The 26578-nt window shown below is 43.6% G+C and overlaps 1 protein-coding gene across 1 annotated transcript in view; it reads right to left on the bottom strand.

Annotated features, from left to right (window-relative positions):
* The window catches only part of adarb2 (adenosine deaminase RNA specific B2 (inactive)), a 420947-nt gene that overhangs the window by 90059 nt on the left and 304310 nt on the right, over nucleotides 1-26578 (bottom strand). The window contains exon 4 of the mRNA XM_061964838.1: nucleotides 15131-15245. Within this exon, the coding sequence (XP_061820822.1) occupies nucleotides 15131-15245 (115 nt within the window). The remainder of the gene's footprint in view (nucleotides 1-15130; nucleotides 15246-26578) is intronic.

Here is a 26578-nt window from a genome sequence, read left to right as displayed (position 1 = left end):
CTGAAGGAGAGTTCAAAACCAGATGGAACAATCACAAGGCTTCTTTCAGGAACCAAAACCTGCGGAATACCACAGAACTCAGCAAACACATTTGGGACCTCAAAGACAATAATGTTGAATATTCAATAACATGGCAAATTCTTGCATCCAGCACACCTTACAATAGTGGTAATAAAAGATGCAACCTATGCTTGAAAGAGAAACTGTTTATTATTTACCGTCCAGACCTGTCATCCCTCAACAAGCGCAGCGAAATTGTAACAGCATGCCGCCACAGACGGAAACACCTCCTAGGTAACACATGAGCCAATCACCACGCCCCTACGCCACCCTGTACCCACCCACTCTGTGCCCTATATAATCCATGGTATGTGAATGCTCCCATTAAAATCTCCTGATGATTGAGGGAACCCCCCCTCATGAAACAGGCCTGTAGAGATGAAATAGTCTTGTGATTTTTTTCCCACACATACATATATTGTGCTCTACTACGGTATCGAGCACTATTTTTTGGATAACCTTATTAAAACATATATATATATATATATATATATATATATATATATATATATATATATATATATATATATATGAAATACTTGACTTGGTGAATTCTAGCTGTAAATATACTCCTCCGCTCTTAACCACGCCCCCCCACCCCACCTACCAAATCGAGGTGTCAAGGTTGGCAAGTATGCATAGTCCACACTGGTGGTCTATGTCGGAGTGAAGGCAGTGTGGGGTGAATAGTTGTCTATTTCTACATGCGACTGACTGGGATAGGCTCCAGCCTACTCCTCACCCTAATGTGATGGATGGATATTCTACTGCATATTTCATTACGTCACACTTATCATGACAATATTCTCCAGTGGACGTTTGAGTTCTGGCCTTTTTTCTTAAGTTTTCCAACAAAAACAAATGAGGACTGCTCCTCGGTGTGATTCAAGCCAATTGTGCTGAGGTGGAATCTAAAAATACTTGTTATTGGCTAGAAAATGTCCAAAAAGACCAACTTGTTTGGTGCACAAACTATTTATAACTTCAGCGTAGCCCAAAGCCAGCATTTGTATCCAACTAGTGCTATTTGCATTCCCCGTTAGCCTTGCACCACATTCCCTCCACAGTGATGAAGTCAGTTCAAAAAGGTAACAGTCTCCCAATTTCACTCTCCCGCTTTTCCTCGCCGTTCCACTTTGCAATTGTTTGGATCAATTTGGCAGTGGATAATTTCTGCAGCGCTACTCGCTAGCCTGCCATGAAATTGCCACTCAGTTTGCTGTTGCTCTGCAGAAGAGTGTGGGGCTGAGGGAGGAGGCCAAAAAGACAGTAAAACATCAAAAGTGCTGTTTTCAAACAATGGACTGCATGACAGAAATACAAAGAGGGTCAAAAGTAGCAAAGTGGAGTGGAGTCAAAGGCCTCAAGCTCGTTTGGCCCTCAGATACACCAGTGCTGCCTCCAACGTGACACACGCCATGATGGCAGCAGCGCCATGATGTCATGATAGCAGCAGCGTCATGATGTCATGATGGCAGCAGCGTCATGATGTCATGATGGCAGCAGCGTCAAGATGTCATGATGTCATGATGGAAGCAGCGTCAAGGAGAATGTCATGATGTCATGATGGGAGCAGCGTCATGATGTCATGATAGCAGCAGCGTCATGATGTCATGATGGCAGCAGCGTCAAGATGTCATGATGGGAGCAGCGTCATGATGTCATGATAGCAGCAGCGTCATGATGTCATGATGGCAGCAGCGTCAAGATGTCATGATGGGAGCAGCGTCATGATGTCATGATGTCATGATAGCAGCAGCGTCATGATGTCATGATGGGAGCAGCGTCATGATGTCATGATGTCATGATGGCAGCAGCGTCATGATGTCATGATGTCATGATGGCAGCAGCGTCATGATGTCATGATGTCATGATGTCATGATGTCATGATGTCATGATGGGAGCAGCGTCAAGGAGAATGTCATGATGTCATGATGGCAGCAGCGTCATGATGTCATGATGGCAGCAGCGTCAAGATGTCATGATGGGAGCAGCGTCATGATGTCATGATGTCATGATAGCAGCAGCGTCATGATGTCATGATGGGAGCAGCGTCATGATGTCATGATGTCATGATGGGAGCAGCGTCATGATGTCATGATGTCATGATGGCAGCAGCGTCATGATGTCATGATGTCATGATGTCATGATGTCATGATGTCATGATGTCATGATGGGAGCAGCGTCAAGGAGAATGTCATGATGTCATGATGGCAGCAGCGTCATGATGTCATGATGGCAGCAGCGTCAAGATGTCATGATGGGAGCAGCGTCATGATGTCATGATGTCATGATAGCAGCAGCGTCATGATGTCATGATGTCATGATGGCAGCAGCGTCAAGATGTCATGATGTCATGATGGGAGCAGCGTCAAGATAATAATATTATGTGACTGGGCCGGCACGCCAAGACAGTGCCTTTAAGACACGCCCCCAATATTGTTGTCAGGGTGGAAATGGGGAGAAATTGGGGAGAATGGTTGCCCTGGGAGATTTTCGGGAGGGGCACTGAAATTGGGGAGTCTCCCGGGAAAATCAGGAGTGTTGGCAAGTATGACTGCTCGGTACTTCTCCCTACGGCCGTGTACCACTTTTCATAAAGTCATACATTTTACTTTTTGAAACTGATACCCATAATGTCCGATATTACATTTTAAAGCATTTATCGGCCGATAATATCGTCAGTCTGATATTATCGGACATCTCTCGTCATTTAGTGACCTTCGGTAGTTAATCTCTAACATTTGTATCTCTGTCAGGAGAAGAAGTCAAGTTCCAATCCTTCATGTGAGCATCATGTGTCAACATCCTGTCACACAATGTGAGGATGACATCATGATGCTGCTGCCATCATGACATCATGACATTCTCCTTGACGCTGCTGCCATCATGACATCATGACGCTGCTCCCATCATGACATCATGACATTCTCCTTGACGCTGCTGCCATCATGACATCATGACATTCTCCTTGACGCTGCTCCCATCATGACATCATGACATCATGACGCTGCTCCCATCATGACATCATGACATTCTCCTTGACGCTGCTGCCATCATGACATCATGACGCTGCTCCCATCATGACATCATGACGCTGCTCCCATCATGACATCATGACGCTGCTCCCATCATGACATCATGACATTCTCCTTGACGCTGCTCCCATCATGACATCATGACATCATGACGCTGCTCCCATCATGACATCATGACATTCTCCTTGACGCTGCTCCCATCATGACATCATGACATCATGACGCTGCTGCCATCATGACATCATGACATTCTCCTTGACGCTGCTCCCATCATGACATCATGACATCTTGACGCTGCTGCCATCATGACATCATGACATCTTGACGCTGCTTCCATCATGACATCATGACATTCTCCTTGACGCTGCTGCCATCATGACATCATGACATTCTCCTTGACGCTGCTGCCATCATGACATCATGACATCTTGACGCTGCTTCCATCATGACATCATGACATCTTGACGCTGCTTCCATCATGACATCATGACATTCTCCTTGACGCTGCTCCCATCATGACATCATGACATTCTCCTTGACGCTGCTGCCATCATGACATCATGACATCTTGACGCTGCTGCCATCATGACATCATGACATTCTCCTTGACGCTGCTTCCATCATGACATCATGACATTCTCCTTGACGCTGCTCCCATCATGACATCATGACATTCTCCTTGACGCTGCTGCCATCATGACATCATGACATCTTGACGCTGCTGCCATCATGACATCATGACATTCTCCTTGACGCTGCTTCCATCATGACATCATGACATTCTCCTTGACGCTGCTCCCATCATGACATCATGACATTCTCCTTGACGCTGCTGCCATCATGACATCATGACATTCTCCTTGACGCTGCTCCCATCATGACATCATGACATCATGACATCTTGACGCTGCTCCCATCATGACATCATGACATCTTGACGCTGCTGCTATCATGACATCATGACATCTTGACGCTGCTGCCATCATGACATCATGACATCTTGACGCTGCTGCCATCATGACATCATGACGCTGCTGCCATCATGACATCATGACATTCTCCTTGACGCTGCTTCCATCATGACATCATGACATTCTCCTTGACGCTGCTCCCATCATGACATCATGACGCTGCTGCTATCATGACATCTTGATGCTGTTTCGATTATGACATCTTGACGCTGCTCCCATCATGACATCATGACATCTTGACGCTGCTCCCATCATGACATCATGACATCATGACATCTTGATGCTGTTTCGATTATGACATCATGACGCTGCTGCCATCATGACATCATGACATCTTGACGCTGCTCCCATCATGACATCATGACGCTGCTGCTATCATGACATCTTGATGCTGTTTCGATTATGACATCTTGACGCTGCTCCCATCATGACATCTTAACGCTGCTGCCATCATGACATCATGACGCTGCTCCCATCATGACATCATGACATCATGACGCTGCTCCCATCATGACATCATGACGCTGCTGCTATCATGACATCTTGATGCTGTTTCGATTATGACATCTTGACGCTGCTCCCATCATGACATCTTAACGCTGCTGCCATCATGACATCATGACGCTGCTCCCATCATGACATCATGACATCATGACGCTGCTCCCATCATGACATCATGACATCATGACGCTGCTCCCATCATGACATCTTGACGCTGCTCCCATCATGACATCATGACATTCTCCTTGACGCTGCTTCCATCATGACATCATGACATCTTGACGCTGCTGCCATCATGACATCTTGACGCTGCTCCCATCATGACATCATGACATCTTGACATTCTCCTTGACGCTGCTTCCATCATGACATCATGACATCTTGACATTCTCCTTGACGCTGCTTCCATCATGACATCATGACATCATGACGCTGCTCCCATCATGACATCTTGACGCTGCTCCCATCATGACATCATGACATCTTGACATTCTCCTTGACGCTGCTTCCATCATGACATCATGACATCATGACGCTGCTCCCATCATGACATCATGACGCTGCTCCCATCATGACATCATGACATCATGACGCTGCTGCCATCATGACATCTTGACATTCTCCTTGACGCTGCTTCCATCATGACATCATGACATCTTGACGCTGCTCCCATCATGACATCTTGACATTCTCCTTGACGCTGCTTCCATCATGACATCATGACATCATGACGCTGCTCCCATCATGACATCATGACGCTGCTCCCATCATGACATCATGACATCATGACGCTGCTCCCATCATGACATCATGACGCTGCTCCCATCATGACATCTTGACGCTGCTCCCATCATGACATCATGACATTCTCCTTGACGCTGCTCCCATCATGACATCATGACATCTTGACGCTGCTGCCATCATGACATCATGACATTCTTCTTGACGCTGCTCCCATCATGACATCATGACGCTGCTCCCATCATGACATCATGACATCATGACGCTGCTCCCATCATGACATCTTGACGCTGCTCCCATCATGACATCATGACATCTTGACGCTGCTCCCATCATGACATCATGACATTCTCCTTGACGCTGCTCCCATCATGACATCATGACGCTGCTGCTATCATGACATCATGACATCTTGACGCTGCTGCCATCATGACATCATGACATTCTCCTTGACGCTGCTCCCATCATGACATCATGACGCTGCTGCTATCATGACATCATGACATCATGACGCTGCTCCCATCATGACATCATGACATTCTCCTTGACGCTGCTCCCATCATGACATCATGACGCTGCTGCTATCATGACATCATGACATCTTGACGCTGCTGCCATCATGACATCATGACATTCTTCTTGACGCTGCTCCCATCATGACATCATGACATCATGACGCTGCTGCCATCATGACATCATGACATTCTCCTTGACGCTGCTCCCATCATGACATCATGACATTCTCCTTGACGCTGCTCCCATCATGACATCATGACATTCTCCTTGACGCTGCTGCCATCATGACATCATGACATCATGACGCTGCTGCCATCATGACATCATGACGCTGCTGCTATCATGACATCATGACATCTTGACGCTATATAATATAAACACACTCTGCAACCTTGTGGACAGCCTTCCCCCAGAGGAGTTGAAGCTGTAATAGCTGCAAAAGGTCATATTGAACCCTATGGGTTAGGGATGGGATGGCACTTCAAGGTCATATGTGAGTCAAGGCAGGTGGCCAAATACTATTGGCAATATAGTGTGTATACTACACAAAAATATAAACGCAACACTTTTGTTTTTGCTTCCATTTTTCATGAGTTGAACTCAAAGATGTAAAACCTTGGCTATATACAATATAATATAATATAATAAATATAATAAATAATAATATATAATAATATAATAAATATAATGTTTACAAATGTCTAAATTTGTGTTCGTGGGCATTTCTTCTTTGCCAAAATAATCATCCCACCTCACAGGTGTGGCAGATCAACATGCTGATTAAACAGCAGGATTATTCCACAGGTGTGCCTTAGGCTGCTCACAATAAAGCGCTATATATATATATATATATATATATATATATATATATATATATATATATATATATATATATATATATATATATATATATATATATATATATATATATATATATATATATATATATATATATATATACCTACTCAGTGGCCTAGTGGTTAGAGTGTCCGTCCTGAGATGGGTAGGTTGGGAGTTCAAATCCCGGCCGAGTCATACCAAAGACTATAAAAATGGGACCCTTAACCTCCCTGCTTGGCACTCAGCATCAAGGGTTGGAATTGGGGGTTAAATCACCAAAATGATTCCCGGGCGCAGCCACCGCTGCTGCCCACTGCTCCCCTCACCTCCCAGGGGGTGATCAAGGGTGATGGGTCAAATGCAGAGAATAATTTCGCCACACCTAGTGTGTGTGTGACAATCATTGGTACTTTAACTTTAACTTTATATATATATATATATATATATATATATATATAAAGATATACAAACCCCGTTTCCATATGAGTTGGGAAATTGTGTTAGATGTAAATATAAACAGAATACAATGATTTGCAAATCCTTTTCAAGCCATATTCAGTTGAATATGCTACAAAGACAACATATTTGATGTTCAAACTCATAAACATTTTTTTTTTGCAAATAATCATTAACTTTAGAATTTGATGGCAGCAACACGTGACAAAGAAGTTGGGAAAGGTGGCAATAAATACTGATAAAGTTGAGGAATGCTCCTCAAACACTTATTTGGAACATCCCACAGGTGTGCAGGCTAATTGGGAACAGGTGGGTGCCATGATTGGGTATAAAAGTAGATTCCATGAAATGCTCAGTCATTCACAAACAAGGATGGGGCGAGGGTCACCACTTTGTCAACAAATGCCTGAACAAATTGTTGAACAGTTTAAGAAAAACCTTTCTCAACCAGCTATTGCAAGGAATTTAGGGATTTCACCATCTACGCTCCGTAATATCATCAAAGGGTTCAGAGAATGTGGAGAAATCACTGCACGTAAGCAGCTAAGCCATCAGTGTGTAAAGGATATCACCACATGGGCTCAGGAACACTTCAGAAACCCACTGTCAGTAACTACAGTTGGTCGCTACATTTGTAAGTGCAAGTTAAAACTCTCCTATGCAAGGCAAAAACCGTTTATCAACAACACCCAGAAACGCCGTCGGCTTCGCTGGGCCTGAGCTCATCTAAGATGGACTGATACAAAGTGGAAAAGTGTTCTGTGGTCTGACGAGTCCACATTTCAAATTGTTTTTGGAAACTGTGGACGTCGTGTCCTCCGGACCAAAGAGGAAAAGAACCATCCGGATTGTTATAGGCGCAAAGTGTAAAAGGCAGCATGTGTGATGGTATGGGGGTGTATTAGTGCCCAAGACATGGGTAACTTACACATCTGTGAAGGCACCATTAATGCTGAAAGGTACATACAGCTTTTGGAGCAACATATGTTGCCATCCAAGCAATGTTACCATGGACGCCCCTGCTTATTTTAGCAAGACAAGGACAAGCCACGTGTTACATCAACGTGGCTTCATAGTAAAAGAGTGCGGGTACTAGACTGGCCTGCCTCCCATTGAAAATGTGTGGTGCATTATGAAGCCTAAAATAGCAGAAGGGAGACCCCCGGACTGTTGAACAACTTAAGCTGTACATCAAGCAAGAATGGGAAAGAATTCCACCTGAGAAGCTTCAAAAATGTGTCTCCTCAGTTCCCAAACCTTTACTGAGTGTTGTTAAAAGGAAAGGCCATGTAACACAGTGGTGAACATGCCCTTTCCCAACTACTTTGGCACGTGTTGCAGCCATGAAATTCTAAGTTAATTATTATTTGCAAAAAAAATAAAAAAAAATAATGAGTTTGAACATCAAATATGTTGTCTTTGTAGCATATTCAACTGAATATGGCTTGAAAATGATTTGCAAATCATTGTATTCCGTTTATATTTACATCTAACACAATTTCCCAACTCATATGGAAACAGGGTTTGTATATATATATATATATATATATATATATATATGTATATATAAAAGTGACACATAGAAAACAACAGGTGAGACGTAAGAGAAAGAATGCCAAAGATGTTTTCCAGCTGATTGGAGGTTCTGTGGACTGTGTTCACACTTGATGAAAGGAGCTGCACAAGCAGTACAAACTGCAGCAAATGAATAAATATATGTTTCAAATGGTTATTTACATCAGGTAAGGTGTCTTGCTAAAAACAGAATGAAAAAAGGGAACATGTAATTAGTCATCTGGGTGTCATTGAGGTTGATGGACACAAAGCCGATCCTCCATGGCTTCTTTCATCACAACATGCTGGCTGATTGTCATCCAAAAACATTTGGTGAATCACCAGAAAACCTCTGCAGATCTTCCACGTCTTCAAAGCATGCGAGTTGGCAGGAAAAGAAAGACTCTTTATTAGCTTTAGCATCTTTATGAGCTGCTACTCAAGCTCCCAGAACCTCTCCCTGGTCTGCAACACCTTCTTCTTTTTCTTCCCTGCTTTGAAAAGCTTTTGTTGCCGCATGTGATTACTGACTTGTACATTTTGAGCCACTTTGAAAAGCAGATGAAGTGGTGGGGGGAAATCCCTTTTTGAAAATGGATCTGCCAGCGAAATAGCACAACTTAACTGTAATCAACTTACTTCAAGCCCTTTGCTCTCATCTGCTCTCTAAGTCCCGCTGGTAGTACTCCACGCTTCTCTCATTGCTCCGCTTCAATTTCAACACCTCAGGAAAATCAACAACTACAAAAACATTTTCTTTGGACTTCAACATTTTCAGAGCGTCCAGACTTGACTTTGACTCTAATCTCCATCTCATTGCTTCTCAACTGCCTGGGCAGGACTCAGCGGGTGCCGGACGGGGGATTTGCTGTGGGCGCTTCAAAGATGGACCCTGATTAAGATTCTCCAGGCGCCAGACACATGGGAGGAGACAAAGAGAAGAGAGTGTTCCAGTCAAGTTGTGTGTCCGCATGATCGCCGCCACCTTAGGTTAGGCCCAGGCACAGCCACTTTGTCTGGATCTTTGAAGATAACATGGGCTATTAATAAACAAACAGAAGCAATTACTGGGAGGCTGAGGAGAGGAGAGCGATTGGATTAGGTCACTGAAGTCTAAACTGATGAGCTGCAGAGCTCCAAAGGCTGCAGAGATACTGGGCCCTCCTTAGTGACCCCTGAAACCTGCTGCCACAAGACCAAGATAACACTCTGGAGTGGCGCCATATCTATAGCGGACTTGCGGTCACGTGACCTACAGCCACTTCCGGTTACAGCCGATGGTCTCGGCTACCGTTTATTTACCTGCATCGGTGCGGATTTAGGCCTTTTTTCAAAGGTTCAGAGGCAAATATAAAATCCATCCATCCATCCATCCATCTTCTTCCGCTTATCCGAGGTCAGGTCGCGGGGGCAGCAGCCTAAGCAGGGAAGCCCAGACTTCCCTCTCCCCAGCCACTTGGTCCAGCTCTTCCTGTGGGACCCCGAGGCGTTCCCAGGCCAGCCGGGAGACATAGTCTTCCCAACGTGTCCTGGGTCTTCCCCGCGGCCTCCTACCGGTCGGACGTGCCCTAAACACCTCCCTAGGGAGGCGTTCGGGTGGCATCCTGACCAGATGCCCGAACCACCTCATCTGGCTCCTCTCCATGTGGAGGAGCAGCGGCTTTACTTTGAGCTCCCCCCGGATGGCAGAGCTTCTCACCCTATCTCTAAGGGAGAGCCCCGCCACCCGGCGGAGGAAACTCATTTCGGCCGCTTGTACCCGTGATCTTGTCCTTTCGGTCATAACCCAAAGCTCATGACCATAGGTGAGGATGGGAACGTAAATCGACCGGTAAATTGAGAGCTTTGCCTTCCGGCTCAGCTCCTTCTTCACCACAACGGATCGATACAGCGTCCGCATTACTGAAGACGCCGCACCGATCCGCCTGTCGATCTCACGATCCACTCTTCCCTCACTCGTGAACAAGACTCCGAGGTACTTGAACTCCTCCACTTGGGGCAAGATCTCCTCCCCAACCCGGAGATGGCACTCCACCCTTTTCCGGGAGAGAACCATGGACTCGGACTTGGAGGTGCTGATTCTCATCCCAGTCGCTTCACACTCGGCTGCGAACCGATCCAGCGAGAGCTGAAGATCCTGGCCAGATGAAGCCATCAGGACCACATCATCTGCAAAAAGCAGAGACCTAATCCTGCAGCCACCAAACCAGATCCCCTCAACGCCTTGACTGCGCCTAGAAATTCTGTCCATTAAAGTTCAGAACAGAATGGGTGACAAAGGGCAGCCTTGGCGGAGTCCAACCCTCACTGGAAACGTGTCCGACTTACTGCCGGCAATGCGGACCAAGCTCTGGCACTGATCATACAGGGAGCGGACTGCCACAATCAGACAGTCCGAAACCCCATACTCTCTGAGCACTCCCCACAGGACATCCCGAGGGACACGGTCGAATGCCTTCTCCAAGTCCACAAAACACATGTAGACTGGTTGGGCAAACTCCCATGCACCCTCAAGGATCCTGCCGAGAGTATAGAGCTGGTCCACAGTTCCACGACCAGGACGAAAACCACACTGTTCCTCCTGAATCCGAGGTTGGACTATCCGGCGTAGCCTCCTCTCCAGTACACCTGAATAGACCTTACCGGGAAGGCTGAGGAGTGTGATCCCACGATAGTTAGAACACACCCTCCGGTTCCCCTTCTTATAGAGAGGAACCACCACCCCGGTCTGCCAATCCAGAGGTACCGCCCCCGATGTCCACGCGAAAAATAAAAGCGATCCTAAAAAATATTCTAAATGGGATGGAGTGGATTTTTACACCCTTAAGAAAAATATTTACAAAAGGTTTAAACCATTCATCATCACCAAGACGTTGCTGCTCGCTACAAGCTCACTTCACTTGACACTCACAAGAAAAGATTGGAGGCACATTATGTCTTCACATCTGAGGGCTCCACAAATGAAACATTAATGGGTGGAAGACAAAGTTGGACTTATCCCAGCAGAACATAAAAGTGACATAAACACAGGTTAGTAACACACTGAAAGAAGCTTCTATGTGATTCTAACAATGTTTGAAGTGCACTCACAAGGATTTAGAGAAGAAAGATTGGAGGCACATCTTGTTTTTTACATCTGAGGGCTCCACAAATGAAACATTAATGGGTGAAAGACAAACTTGGACTTATTGGTGCATCGTTAAGTCACATATTTGATTGACATAACGAGTGCTGCTGTGATCGTGACGCTAATGAGAAAAATAATGCGTTTATTTGCAGTTGATTTCCTGCTACAAATATTAGTCTTATCTACAATTCATGTCTGCCGTTGTTTGTGAAGTTGATATTTTGTCTCATTATTTAGCTGTTGATGTTGTTGGGCAATGTTTGCTAGCGATATCAAGATTCAGTTTATGCTGTCGAGATTTATTCATCTACTTTATTAAAACTATTAAGGATATATCCAGGCAACTTTGCCAGGATCCTCTTCGTGGACTTCAGCTCCGCCTTCAACTCCCTACAGAAGCATCTACTGATCCGGAAGCTACACCAGCTCAACATCCCCCCTCAGCTGATCCACCTCACCCACAACTTCCTCACCGACCGATTGCAAGCAGTAAGGGTGGGCTCAAACACATCCCCGATGCTTACCATCAACACCGGGGTCCCACAGGGATGTGTGTTGAGCCCTTTCCTGTACACACTCTACACCAATGACTGCCGTAGCATCTCACCCACCACAACATACTTCAAATACTCAGATGACACAGCCACTCTCCAACAGTCAATCCATCCTGGACTATCATAACACAGTCAAACATTTCACAGAGTCATGCACAGCCAGTTATCTGGAAATCAATGTCAATAAAACAAAAGAAATATGGTTCAACCCCCCCTCACCTCAGAACCCCATCATCATAAACACACAAACAGTTCAAACAGTTGAGACTTTTAAATACCTGGGCATAACCTTGGACAATAAACTCACCTTTGATCAACACACCACGGACATTCAAAAAAGAAGTCAACAAAGACTGTCAGCCATCCGGAAACTTAAAGGACTATACGTTGCACCTCATCTCCTGTTATTACTTTACCAAAGCATTGTTCAAGCCATCCTTCTGTACTGTTCCACATGTTTTTTCACCATGCTTTCTGTAACCAACCGGACCAAACTCACACGCATTACAAACATAGCAGCTCAAATCATCGGCCTACCCACACCCAACATTTCAGACATAAACCACAGGTCCATCACCCGACTGGCAAAAACAATAGTTCAGGATATCACTCACCCACTACACCAATACATCATCCCATTACCATCAGGGCGCAGGTACAGAACAATCAAATTCCGGAGGGCCCGCCTCAGGAAAAGCCTGATCCCTGTAGCTATAGCCGCCCTTAACAGCAGGCCCGGCCGACCTGTCTGACAAGCCTGTAAATGTGTGTTGGTCATGTATGATGTCTTTTTCTTTTTTTTTTTTTGTGTGATGTGTAATGTGTAATGTCTAGTGTTTAAATGTACGGCAGTGACAATGAATTTCCCCAAGGGGACCAATAAATCTAATCTAATCTAATCTAAAATATTTTCTTGATGCTAACAAATATCACCAAAGATGCTATAATGTGGTCATCTGTGGCCAATAAAGCAATTAAGGCTTTCCTGCACAACAACAACTAAACGTTTTAGTTTCTATTATGAAAATGGACAACAAAAATATGGTGGATTGGACCAACAATCAGAATTATTAATACTAGGACTTGACATTATTTGCACAAGCAGGTCTTCTAGTTCTATTTAGGCATAGCAACCACAAAAGCACACAAACTAATGCCATCTCTTGTCCTTTACGTTTAGTTCTGCTCTCAAACACTACTAGTATAGTAGAGAATAAACTGGATTGCTTCACAGAAAGTTTGTCAAACAAATCAAGTGCTCAAACAAACATTTTACAAAGTGATCACTGCAGACACCAGCGGTTCGATTGTATTCCACAAGATGATGAAAGTGATATTTTAAGAGACATTTTGTTTCCCCCTGACTTTATGACCTTTATGAGTCACTTGTCTTGGGACTCTACAAAAGATCTTTCCTATCCCCCTATTTGTACTATGAAAACATGCAAAAACAGAACAGCAACAACATTTTCTGATCAAACACTAAACACGCTCAAGCTGCTTGACCATCGTATCATTGAAGCTGCCAAGAAGAAAAATGGATGCCTTTGTACAATACAATACTTAAAAAAAAATAAAAATAGTAAACACATTTGTATTTAAGATAAAAGTATAAAACATTATACTTTTAAATTAAGAAAAATAACGTGAAGACTTATTTACGACAAAAAGTAGACAAAACTATGCATTTAGAATTAGAAAAACAATTTATGAACTTTTATCTAGGATAAAAGTATACAACTGTATACTTTTAGAATAAGAACAATAGTTCATAAACTATTATTTAAGATAAAAGTATACAAATGCATACTTTTAGAAATGGTGCATGTCTTTAGAAAACCACAAAACAAAATGGCAGCCAGATATGACGAAGACCTACTTCCGGTTTTGATCCCCCCTGAAGAAGTGGGCCCGCCCACTGGGTGTGACGTCATCCCCACTGCCCCCCCTGAAAAGGTGGTGCATTTAGGCCGTGCCCCCCTTCCCTCCCTCCCAATAGATTACAGAACAATCCACTTTATCAATGTGCCAAACTGCTATCCAAACACGGAATTGTAGCTCCTCTCCTCTGAACGCAAGTGCTCCTACAGCAGTCAGGTCATTTTATTTCTTTATTGTCATTAAAAGCGTGTTTATGTCCATTATTCGTTTAGCTGATTAAAAAGGGTTTAACAAAATGTTCATTAAAGCAAACAAATTATTATAGTCATCGTTTTAAAAGTTGGAAAATGATCTTTATATGGTAAACCTTTTGGGGAAGAAAAATGGTATCTATCTGCGATTAATTGCGATTACCCTCCAAGGTAACTTTCAACAAAATACAATCAATTGCAATGAAATATTTGAATGGGTTGCCAGGCGTGATTTCTACTTGAAGTGTACTTCAGGACTGTTTAGTGTGAAGACCACACATGCCTGTGGGCCTAACTTGGCACAGGTGTGCACAGGTGTGTAGCAACATGAAAGATGAATAAAGCATGAATGGCAGCCATTGTTTCATTTGTCAGGGAGACTCCTTGCTGATCTCATTAAGATCACCACCATGGAATCAGAGGACTTGTGTCAGGAGGACTCAGTCCAGCATGAATCAGTAAGTGGAATGTCCCACCAGCATGGCTCTTCCCCTTGGAGTACTCAATCATTCATTGACCAGCTCTACATGTTCATAACCTGTCTAGACTTTCCTCCAGTTCTTTGTCTTCTGTGTCCCTTCCTATCTCTCCTGATGTTGCACCACCTCAATCACCCAGAGTGAGATGACAAGGACCATACCTTGGGTCATCACGATGCCTGCCAGGGACTTGTGTCGTACCAACGCCGGGTTGCAGCCGCCCACCAGGGACCGGTACTTCTCCCTCACCAAGTGGAACACGGAGTCGGCAAAGTCCTGGAAGAAACAACAAGACTCCTTTCAGTTCCACTCGGTCTTCACACGTGGACCAGGGATCTTCTTCAGGATGGTGGACTGCACACCTTCAGAGTGGGGAGATTGTGATCCACTACTAGTCTACTATTGACCATCGGAGTACAGTCTTTCTACAACTTCCTTTTACTTCATTTCAATTGTTTCAAATACCCCAGTAAGAATACAAAATACTTCTTCAAAGTCCTCCTATGTCCCCCAATTTCTAAACAAAACTACTTGAGCAAAACATATTTGACAATACAAATCACTCTGGTATCGAATGAACCTGTATACTGATACTACCCTTGGTATCAAATATACCTGTGTACTGATACTACCCTTGGTATCAAATATACCTGTATACTGATACTACCCTTGGTATCAAATATACCTGTGTACTGATACTACCCTTGGTATCAAATATACCTGTGTACTGATACTACCCTTGGTATCAAATATACCTGTGTACTGATACTACCCTTGGTATCAAATATACCTGTGTACTGATACTACCCTTGGTATCAAATATACCTGTGTACTGATCCTACCCTTGGTATCAAATATACCTGTATACTGATACTACCCTTGGTATCAAATATACCTGTGTACTGATACTACCCTTGGTATCAAATATACCTGTGTACTGATACTACCCTTGGTATCAAATATACCTGTGTACTGATACTACCCTTGGTATCAAATATACCTGTGTACTGATACTACCCTTGGTATCAAATATACCTGTGTACTGATACAACCCTCGGTATCAAATATACCTGTGTACTGATACAACCCTCTGTATCAAATATACCTGTGTACTGATCCTACCCTCGGTATCAAATATACCTGTGTACTGATACTACCCTTGGTATCAAATATACCCGTGTACTGATACTACCCTTGGTATCAAATATACCTGTGTACTGATACTACCCTTGGTATCAAATATACCTATGTATTGATACTACCCTTGGTATCAAATATACCTGTGTACTGATACTACCCTTGGTATCAAATATACCTGTATACTCATACTACCCTTGGTATCAAATATACAGTACCTGTGTACTGATCCTACCCTTGGTATCAAATATACCTGTATACTGATACTACCCTTGGTATCAAATATACCTGTGTACTGATACAACCCTTGGTATCAAATATACCTGTGTACTGATCCTACCCTTGGTATCAAATATACCTGTATACTGATACTACCCTTGGTATCAAATATACCTGTGTACTGATCCGACCCTTGGTATCAAATATACCTGTGTGTGGTATAATCAGTGGACTTTCTAACAATTAGGAAGGTTTATGTCCTCTACACAAACCATATTCAAACAAAAATATATTTTTTTCCCCATCTTTGTCCATGTCCATACATTTTTGAAAAAGCTCCAGGGAGCCACTAGTCATGGTTGAGGTGATGGATAAAACCACAGATCATTTTTGGGGTCAACAATGTGTTTGTGTCATTGGGACTTTACTGCACAATAACACACACCTTCTTCCTTCACAGCCATCGAGTGCCGCCCTCACCGAGGGCCTAATGTGGCAGAAAAAGGGGGCCAAGATGGTGCTTCACAGATTGTCACGGCAACCTGCTGGTGCTCGCCTTCCTCTCCACTGAACATTGCTCTTAACCCTCGTCTACAAGACACCTGTTGCAGTTAGCTTGTGCTGCAGGCTCTTGGTGGTGCTCCTGTAGGAGGCTGCTGGTGGTGCTCCTGTAGGAGGCTGCTGCAGACTCCACCTGCTGGTGGTGCTCCTGTAGGAGGCTGCTGCAGACTCCACCTGCTGGTGGTGCTCCTGTAGGAGGCTGCTGCAGACTCCACCTGCTGGTGGTGCTCCTGTAGGAGGCTGCTGCAGGCTCCACCTGCCGGTGGTGCTCCTGTAGGAGGCTGCTGCAGACTCCACCTGCTGGTGGTGCTCCTGTAGGAAGCTGCTGCAGACTCCACCTGCCGGTGGTGCTCCTGTAGGAGGCTGCTGCAGACTCCACCTGCCGGTGGTGCTCCTGTAGGAGGCTGCTGCAGACTCCACCTGCTGGTGGTGCCGCATGACTTGGCAGCACTTTAACAAGCCCTCGGGGCCTCTTCAGGCTGGAGAAAACAAGCTGCAGGATTTATTTGGTCCCTGCTTTGCTGCGCTGGAGGATTTATTGCTTCCATAAACACAAGTGTGCTAAGGCGGAGTCTCATCATCTCCATTTGTCAAATGAGCAATATTGTCTGATATGTGGGCTTCTTTCAACTGAATTAAAAATGTTACATACTCATCAGAAAGCTCATTAAGTCCACCAGCAGAATCTCATAGAAGAGCGACTATAACATTAGCTTTGTAAAAGGAGAAAGTCTCACTAGTTTCTAATATTGTGCTTCAGGTACTTTGGAGTCCACATCTCTAATGACTTCTCCTGGACAGTCAACACCACATCAATCATCAAGAAGGCTCAGCAGCGGCTACACTTCCTTAGAGTCCTCGGGAAGTACAACCTGAAGCCTGACCTGCTGCTGACCTTCCACCGCTCGTCCATCGAGAGCCTGCTGACCTACTGTATTACGGTATGGTACGGCAGCTGCACTGCAGCAGACAGGGAGAGGCTGCAAAGAGTGGTCAAGACGGCTCAGAAGATCATCGGCCGCCCTCTCCCCTCTCTGACGGACATCTACACCTCCCGCTGCCTCAACAGAGCCAGTGCCATCATCAAGGACAGCACCCACCCTGGCTCTGACTTGTTCCACCTGCTGCCCTCTGGGAAGCGCTACAGGTGCATTAAAACCAAAACAAACAGGCTAAAGAACAGCTTCTTCCCCAGGGCCATAACCATCCTGAACGGACTGCCCCATTGTCCCTCATAACTGCCTTCTCTTCGGTGCAATAACCCATTCCACCAACCACCCTGTTTTTTTTTTGGTTTTTTTTCATGTATATATTCATTTCACACCATATTCATTGCACTTCTACATTTTTTATATTTTTATATATTTGCACATTGTTTTTCTAGCATGCACACATCGCACTGTATGGAATGGCCTCAATCTCGTTACCTTGCGTAATGACAATAAAGCTGATTCTTTAATTGACATTTAGTCAAATGAAACAAGAACCATCAATCAATCAATCAATCAATGTTTATTTATATAGCCCTAAATCACAAGTGTCTCAAAGGGCTGCAGAAGCCACAACGACATCCTCGGTACAAAGCCCACATACCAAACCAAACACTTTTCAACATGGAGCTCTCTTGGCTACTGAAGACATTCTCCCAAATAATGTTGCATTCCTGACATTTACATTTGAAGTTCAATCTACAATTTCTGAGATAGCCTTCAGTGATTGGCAGGCAGTGTGTTAATTACACCTTTTTCATTCCAGGAAAACATCCTGTGAGATTGAGAAAGATGCATGAAGTGCAAAAGAATATTTCAACATCTGAGAAAAGTTATGTTGTGCCTCTTCTTTAAAGAGCTATCTGCTCTGCAAATATGACCGTTTAGTTCATGCGATAAGACAAATGTGTGAAGAGCTGCAACAAAAGCCACCATGGAGCCAAAGAAAGAAGTGCCAGCATTTCATAAGAAGGAGTGAAAGTAGAACTTTTAGAAGACCCTCTCCTTGCCTCCTGCATCTGAAGGGCTCTTACTATCCAACTCACACTGTTTTTGTGTTTGGGATCCCCTGAAGTAGCAAACATTTGCATTCAAAACACGGAGGAGATGTTTATGAAATAATCTTGCTTTGTTCCAAATAAGCGGTCTGAGATCCGAACGGACTATCGATGTACGCCAACTTGAAAGCCCATACTTGCCAACCTTGAGACCTCCGATTTCGGGAGGTGGGGGGTGGGGGGGCGTGGTCGGGGGTGGGGCGGGGGGCGTGGTTGGGGGCGTGGTTAAGATATATATATATATAAGAAATACTTGACTTTCAGTGAATTCTAGCTATATATATATATATTTTTTTTTTATTACATATATATATATATATAAATAAATAAATAAAAAACTTGAATTTCAGTGTTCATTTATTTACACATTTACACACACATAATACTCATCTACTCATTGTTGAGTTAAGGGTTGAATTGTCCATCCTTGTTCTATTCTCTGTCACTATTTCAGAACACACACATTATACAAATATACATTATAAAATCAATAAGAAAACGGGAGCTCTAATTTGGGAGTCTGAGATAGGATCAGAAGTTCCTATATAAACATTGCGCACTCACGTCGCCTTTTTGTATTGATTACTGCAGCTGTGCACTGGATTCATTCACAAATACAAACTACAACTCACAAACACTTTAGAGTTAGGCTCTACCATCAGAATGTGTACTTAAACTAATAAAGATCACATGGATATTATTCAGTGAGTTGATTCACCAAAACTAACCTGTTATACAGGAGGAAAAAGCACACAGGACGTTTCAATTGTTCACAGACTGGTCGCTCTCATCAGAATGACAAGACACTTCCGGTCTGCATGTGATAGCATTCAATTGGGAAGAAACGCCCTACTGCCCCCTACTGACCAATGTGAATACTGATAAATGTGTAATGACAGCTCCAAAAACGAATTCAAACCACAAAATAAAATAAATAAATCAACACAAAAATGTGACACATTATGGGTGGGTCACATATGCATGTACAGTAGATGGCAGTATTGTCCTGTTTAAAAGTGTCACAACATTGCTGTTTACGGCAGACCAACTGCTTTACGGTAGACGAAAACTTGACTGCTGTTGTTGTGTGTTGTTACCGCGCTGGGAGGACGTTAATGAAACTGCCTAACAATAAACACACATAAGAAACCAAGAACTCGCCCTCCATCATTAGCTGTTTATATTGTGGGAAAGCGGACGTGTGAACAGGCTGTCGACACGTCACTCAGGTCCGCATGGAGCTGGAGGGGGCGTGGCCTCCAGCTCCGCCTGAATTTCGGGAGATTTTCGGGAGAAAATTTGTCCCGGGAGGTTTTCGGGAGAGGCGCTGAATTTCGGGAGTCTCCCGGAAAATCCGGGAGGGTTGGCAAGTATGTGAAAGCCACACCCTGAAATGTTGTCGCAAGCAGCCAGGTCACGACACGTCTCGTCAACGACTTTCACCTTCCACAATTTACAGGAGGATTTCCTGCAAAATGCAGCCATCCTCAGTTTACGAGCAGGATTTGATTCACGACTCAGCTTGTAACTCAAAACGTCCGTGTCTAAACTCAACTGCCCCCAAGACGCAAGAGGGCCCCATCAAATAAATGTGCCACCCCTCAAATCAAACATTTCCTAGTTGAGAAAGTCATTTTTAATGGACACAATTGAGAAAATGAGTGGAGAAGTCTGCTGAAAAAGGGACACGATACGGGAGAATCATCTTCCCTCATCGCTGTCTGCGAGTCCACGCACTCACAGACCCCCCCCCCCCCCCCCACCCCCCCCCCCGGCCCCCCCACACACACTCACACTCACAGACCCCTCCACCCCCCACTCCTCACAGACAGGGCCGACCCGTGGCATAGGCCGTATAGGCAAATGCTAAGGGCGCCGTCCATCAGGGGGCGCCACGCCAGTGCCACAAATGTTGGAGAGAAAAAAAAAAAAGAGAGAAAAAAAGTTGGTACTATTATTTCTAAATACAAAAAATAATCCCACGTTAATTAAAATGCAAAGTAAAGCCTATTTAATAGAAATATTATTTGTTACAACATTACGCCCCCCCCCGTCACCACATCAAAAAATCAACACAAGATGTCAAAACGGCCAAAACTGTCAGGTGCCCAGGGAAGAAAAAAGAGAAAAGAAGAGGAGTAGAAACGAGAAAAGACAGAGGTAGCAGGTAGGTAACGTTAGCCTACATGAAATTATTTGTCTGTTACAGAATGTGATAGTAACCTGGCTTTTTAGCATTAAGCTAATGCTACATGATTCGGCAATTGCTAATCAATAAATAGCTAGTTCTGTTTTAACGTCGGGTTAATATTGTGGAGGGGGCTAAATTGTTATGGAAAATAATAATGTAACGTTAGGTAATTACAGTACTCCCACCTTACATTCCTCAGGGACATTTGTATTAGATCTTTTAAGCAGGTGTTTTTTGTTTACATTGTTATTGCCTTCTGGTTAGCTAATGTTTGCCCTGCAGGTAATAGTCACTTTTCCACCCCTTTATATATTAGGTATAGTTGTAAGTAATAAAAAAAGGTCAAAGACAAAGCTATTCGGTTTCTTGTTAGTATATACACTTCACTGCGGATGTGGGAGGGCGCCACCTAAAATCTTGCCTAGGGCGCCAGATTGGTTAGGGCCGGGCCTGCTCACAGACCCCCGCCCCCCCACACACACTCACACTCACAGACCCTTCCACTCCTCACAGACCCCCCCCCCCAGCCCCTTCCCCCAAGTCTCAGTGAACCAGTGTCGACAAATAAAAACGAGACGAAAATGTGAAAGAAAATCCCCAAAATATTTCCTTTTGCCTTGTAGATGTGTGGGACAAGTTGGGAATATATCCAATCACAGTTCTTTAATAGCGTACATATGAAAGAGGGTGGGGCTTAGCAATGAAGGAGAGCCAATCAGATGCTTTTCATTGTGAGATGACGTTGCACCAAAACAAAAAGGTGTGGATTCAACCTGTTTGACATGGTAATCAATACGTGATCACCTGGGAGAAGGTGAATAGGACACATTTGATTTTGGACGCTATAAGATGCCATCAGCATCTGCACACCTGTAATGTCAATTAAAACCATGTCATGCATCGTAACTCTGATTCACAAAAACACATCAAGTACATTTGTGTACACTTACGGAAAAGCTTGCAACTTCAAATTATTCTTGCAATTTAAAGCATAAGAAAAAGCCAAGAGACAAATGGTATCTCAAATGATTTGTAAGTCGAGCTACATCTATTGGCAATGGTGGATCAAATAAAGCGGTTAAATCGAAAAAGAAGAGACTATTATGAATAGTACGTTAGCGGTGTAGCATTGTAGCTATACCTACTGATACTTGTTAAAGTAGAGAGATAAATATGAGATGTATAAATTGTGAATAATACGGTAGCGGTGTAGCATTGTAGCTATACCCACTGATACTTGTTGTTTAAGTAGAGAGATAAATATAAGATGTATAAATTATGAATGATACGTTAGCGGTGTAGCATTGTAGCTATACCCACTGATACTTGTTAAAGAATAGATATAAATAGGAGATGTATAAATTATTAATGATACGTTAGCGGTGTAGCATTGTAGCTATAGCCACTGATACTTGTCAAAGTAGAGAGATAAATATGAGATGTAAAAATTATGAATAATACGTTAGCGGTGTAGCATTGTAGCTATACCCACTGATACTTGTTAAAGTAGAGATATAAATATGAGATGTATAAATTATGAATGATACATTAGCGGTGTAGCATTGTAGCTATACACACTGATACTTGTTTAAGTAGAGATATAAATATGAAATGTATAAATTGTGAATAATACGTTAGCGGTGTAGCATTGTAGCTATACCCACTGATACTTGTTAAAGAAGAGATATAAATATGAGATGTATAAATTATTAATGATACGTTAGCAGTGTAGCATTGTAGCTATAACCACTGATACTTGTTGTTTAAGTAGAGAGATAAATATGAGATGTATAAATTATGAATAATACGTTAGCGGTGTAGCATTGTAGCTATACCCACTGATACTTGTTAAAGTAGAGATATAAATATGAGATGTATAAATTGTGAATAATACGGTAGCGGTGTAGCATTGTAGCTATACCCACTGATACTTGTTGTTTAAGTAGAGAGATAAATATGAGATGTATAAATCAGGGATGCACTGTAAACATGTCATTGAAAAAGTAAAGTAAATACTGTAAAAAGTCGTCTGATTACGAGTGGCCATTGCTCTAAGACTCTAAGGGAAGCTAAAGAAAAATGTAGTCAAAAATGTACTTTTGTTTCTCCATTTCATTGACTAAATGACTAAAAATGCAGCCCTTTGAGACACTTGTGATTGAGGGCTATATAAATAAACATTGATTGATTGATGATGATGCAATATGTGTTGAGTTGTGTTCAGAATGAGCTACTTTTGCAACAGCAACTTCCTTCTAATTGATTTTGGTAGCGTCACAGTACATTAAAGCGTCTATCTTTGTTCCACTGCAGCACAACTAGACAATTATTGGATAAATGCACAGCTTTGTCCCGCCCATCGGACGCCAAGCGTCACTGGAAGTGTATGGAAAGTGGACGGGGCCTAGGCTGGCCTGAACTAATGTTCATTGTTGAAAGGAATGCTGTCTGCTTGTTGTCGTCATGATCCCACACGACACTTTCCTGCTCAGCCTCCATGTTTTGCAGTACCTTTACTCTCTCTTCCTGCGAGCACACCTGTTCCCCGTAGGTAATTAGTCCTATTTCTCACTGGCACTCATGGAGGCCAGACGCTCCCCTTCCCTCTCCTGCTTGCTTCTTTGTCTTGTCTTAACTTTCTTCTTGTCTCTTTTTGCACTAAACATTGGAACTATTTAACTGGCCTCAACCAAATTCACAAGATCTTGAGTTCGGGGGAACCTGCTTGTCTTGACCGAGTGTTTGTTGTTGGACACACCACGGACTCTTGGGAGAAGAAGGAGTGCCGCGTGTCTGGCGACCCTTTCAGTGGAGGACGTGAAGATATCACCTATTATATTATGATATCACCTGTTATGTTATGATATCACCTATTATGTTATGATATCACCTGTTATGTTATGATATCACCTATTATGTTATGATATCACCTGTTATGTTATGATATCACCTATTATGTTATGATATCACCTGTTATGTTATGATATCACCTGTTATGTTATGATATCACCTGTTATGTTATGACAACAGGACATCTGCTGATTGGAATAAGCAGTTTGTTGACAAACAGGAAGTTGCTGGCAGTCTTCAAAGTAGCCCAAAGCTGCCACAAATGATTGGAGGATGCGGGAAGAACTGTGGAAACTCTTGGGATTTGGATAACATGGGACTGTTTGTCCCACAGGATGAATTTTGAGGACCAGTCGTAGACAATTTAGAGTGAAAAGTAAATTTGACTTGGATTGTTTCCCTAGCTTGGAGAGTCTCTTGAAGGACAGTGTGGCGAAGACACAACAAACTCCCTTCTTGTCTCTCATGGACACACACCTGTTGTTGTTGACTTTGGACTGACTATCGGCTGCACAACACCAAGGCCGTGGAACAGAGACACACAGCAGGCTTACACACACAAAAGATATACGCCACACACATATACCCCACCTCCCATCCGGCGAATCCCTTAAGGGTGATGGACGGCTGGGCAGCGCCTGAAGAGCTGCAGCCTGCCACCGTAGCTCCCACTCCCTCCCCTCTGTTCCAAGTCTGGAGATGTACTTTGTAATATGTTTATGTGCTTTGCTATGGAGGTTTTTTTCCCACTCCAGACTGGGCCCCCTGAGGAGCCCAGTTTAGATTTGACTCATCCTCCCCCAGCGTTGACCCTTTTCCCATCTTTTACGGGGCGCCTTGTGGCGACCCATCAGCGTTCCTGTTCTGTAACCCTGTACACTGTTTCTTTGTCTCAACAGTTTTGTTGTACTTGTGCAATGACAATAAAGACCTACCTACCTACATATTTAGTTACGCCTTGTTCCGTCCGTCAGTGCTGGCTCCGTGTATGCACAGTGTTCCGCTTGCCTTCTTCTTTCCTGCCATCCATTTTTTCTGCCTGGTTCCTAATTAAACAACCTTCTGCCTGCACTACACTTGCCTTTTCTGCACCCTGGGATCACAACAACAGCAGCGTCACAGTTCTCTTCTTTTCTGACAACAGTCCTCTTATTTTCTTCTCTAGAAAGTCTATTGCAAATCTGATGTAAATGAAATCTGCGAGCAGCGTTGAAAGCGTCCTCCACCTTGCACCTCAGGGTTCATGCCAGTCGGCGAGTTTAGAAGGCGATCTGATTACTTCAAATGAAGTATTGACAGGTGAAGGTGAGGCTCTCCACCCACAACGAATATAATTCATATCTGACCTTGTGGAGCCGAGTTCTTCAAGTTGTATGTTGTCTGGAGAGTCTCGTAGGCTCCGCCCACACGGCACCAATAACAAGACGTGGCCATGATCAGCCATTCACATTTAAGCCTCATGTGAGTTTAGGAGGAGATCTGATCATCTGAAGTGACGTATAGACGGTTTGTGGGCTGATGGTGAGGAGCAGTTGTCACTGCCAAGCTCCGCCCACTACGAATTGGTAAGATGATGTGGAACTTCAGGGTGTCATCTTCATCAGAGACACCAAACATAATCAATGTCTGACCTGGTGAAGCCAGGTTCTTCATGTTTATAGGCTACGCCCACATCCTAACACAGGCTCCATTGGTTTAGCCTACGATCTGTCTTTTTCATGTGGGCTCTTTGGGTCAAAGTCCAAGGAACTACTTAAGTCTGTGCCGCCCCCGGTTTTAACCCAAAATGGTCAACTTCCTGCTTGTTTTGGAACATGGCTTATTGGGACTTTCATGCCTTGACAGACCTTGGTGAAGTTGGTGAAGACCCGTGTGTATATTTAAATAATTCAGTCAGTTTGTACTTCCTGTATCAACTCCTGACCAGATACCACCATTTGGACTCTGGTGAAGGCAGAACCCTCGCTTCCATGCCACATCAGTCGTCTTACTCCTGACACTCCATGTGGGTCAGAACGCCAAAGTGCGCCACAAACTTGCTTCATGACACTTCCTGTGGCCGATAGGTGGCACTGAGACCAATTCAGGAATGTGACCTACCGTAGCTCCAGGGGCCATTGTTGTCATGGCTGCCAGATATAGTAGCTATCACCTTGTGAAGTCATGTTAAGAACATTTACAGCTGCTGCTCAGGCCCTAACTAGCATTGCCTTAGCACATTTTTGAAAACTGGAACCTTCCTCTACTTTTGAGCGCCTTCTTGCTTTGTTGTAAAATCATCACATTACCTAAAGGCCGTCGGGCCGTGTGCATGACTGCTTGTTTCCCGGCCAAGTGCTTGCATCGGTGCCGGGTTTGCAAGTGGCCGTGACGTCACGTGCAACAAAAGTATCGAATTCAGTACTTATTGTAAAATGACACCTTTAAATGTTGAATTGATCCATTTCATTTGTCATTTACACATATTTTGTATATTTTTTTGCACATAAAACTAGAAACCTTCTACTTTAAATGTGTTTTGTGATGATATTTCCTTTGAAATGGTTTACTGGTGAAAACCAAGATAGTACAGTTTCAGTTTATTTTGAGTAATAATTATTCCAA

Source organism: Nerophis lumbriciformis, linkage group LG07, assembly GCF_033978685.3.
Source record: "Nerophis lumbriciformis linkage group LG07, RoL_Nlum_v2.1, whole genome shotgun sequence".
Lineage (NCBI taxonomy): Eukaryota > Metazoa > Chordata > Actinopteri > Syngnathiformes > Syngnathidae > Nerophis > Nerophis lumbriciformis.
This window is presented reverse-complemented; position numbering and strand designations above follow the sequence as displayed.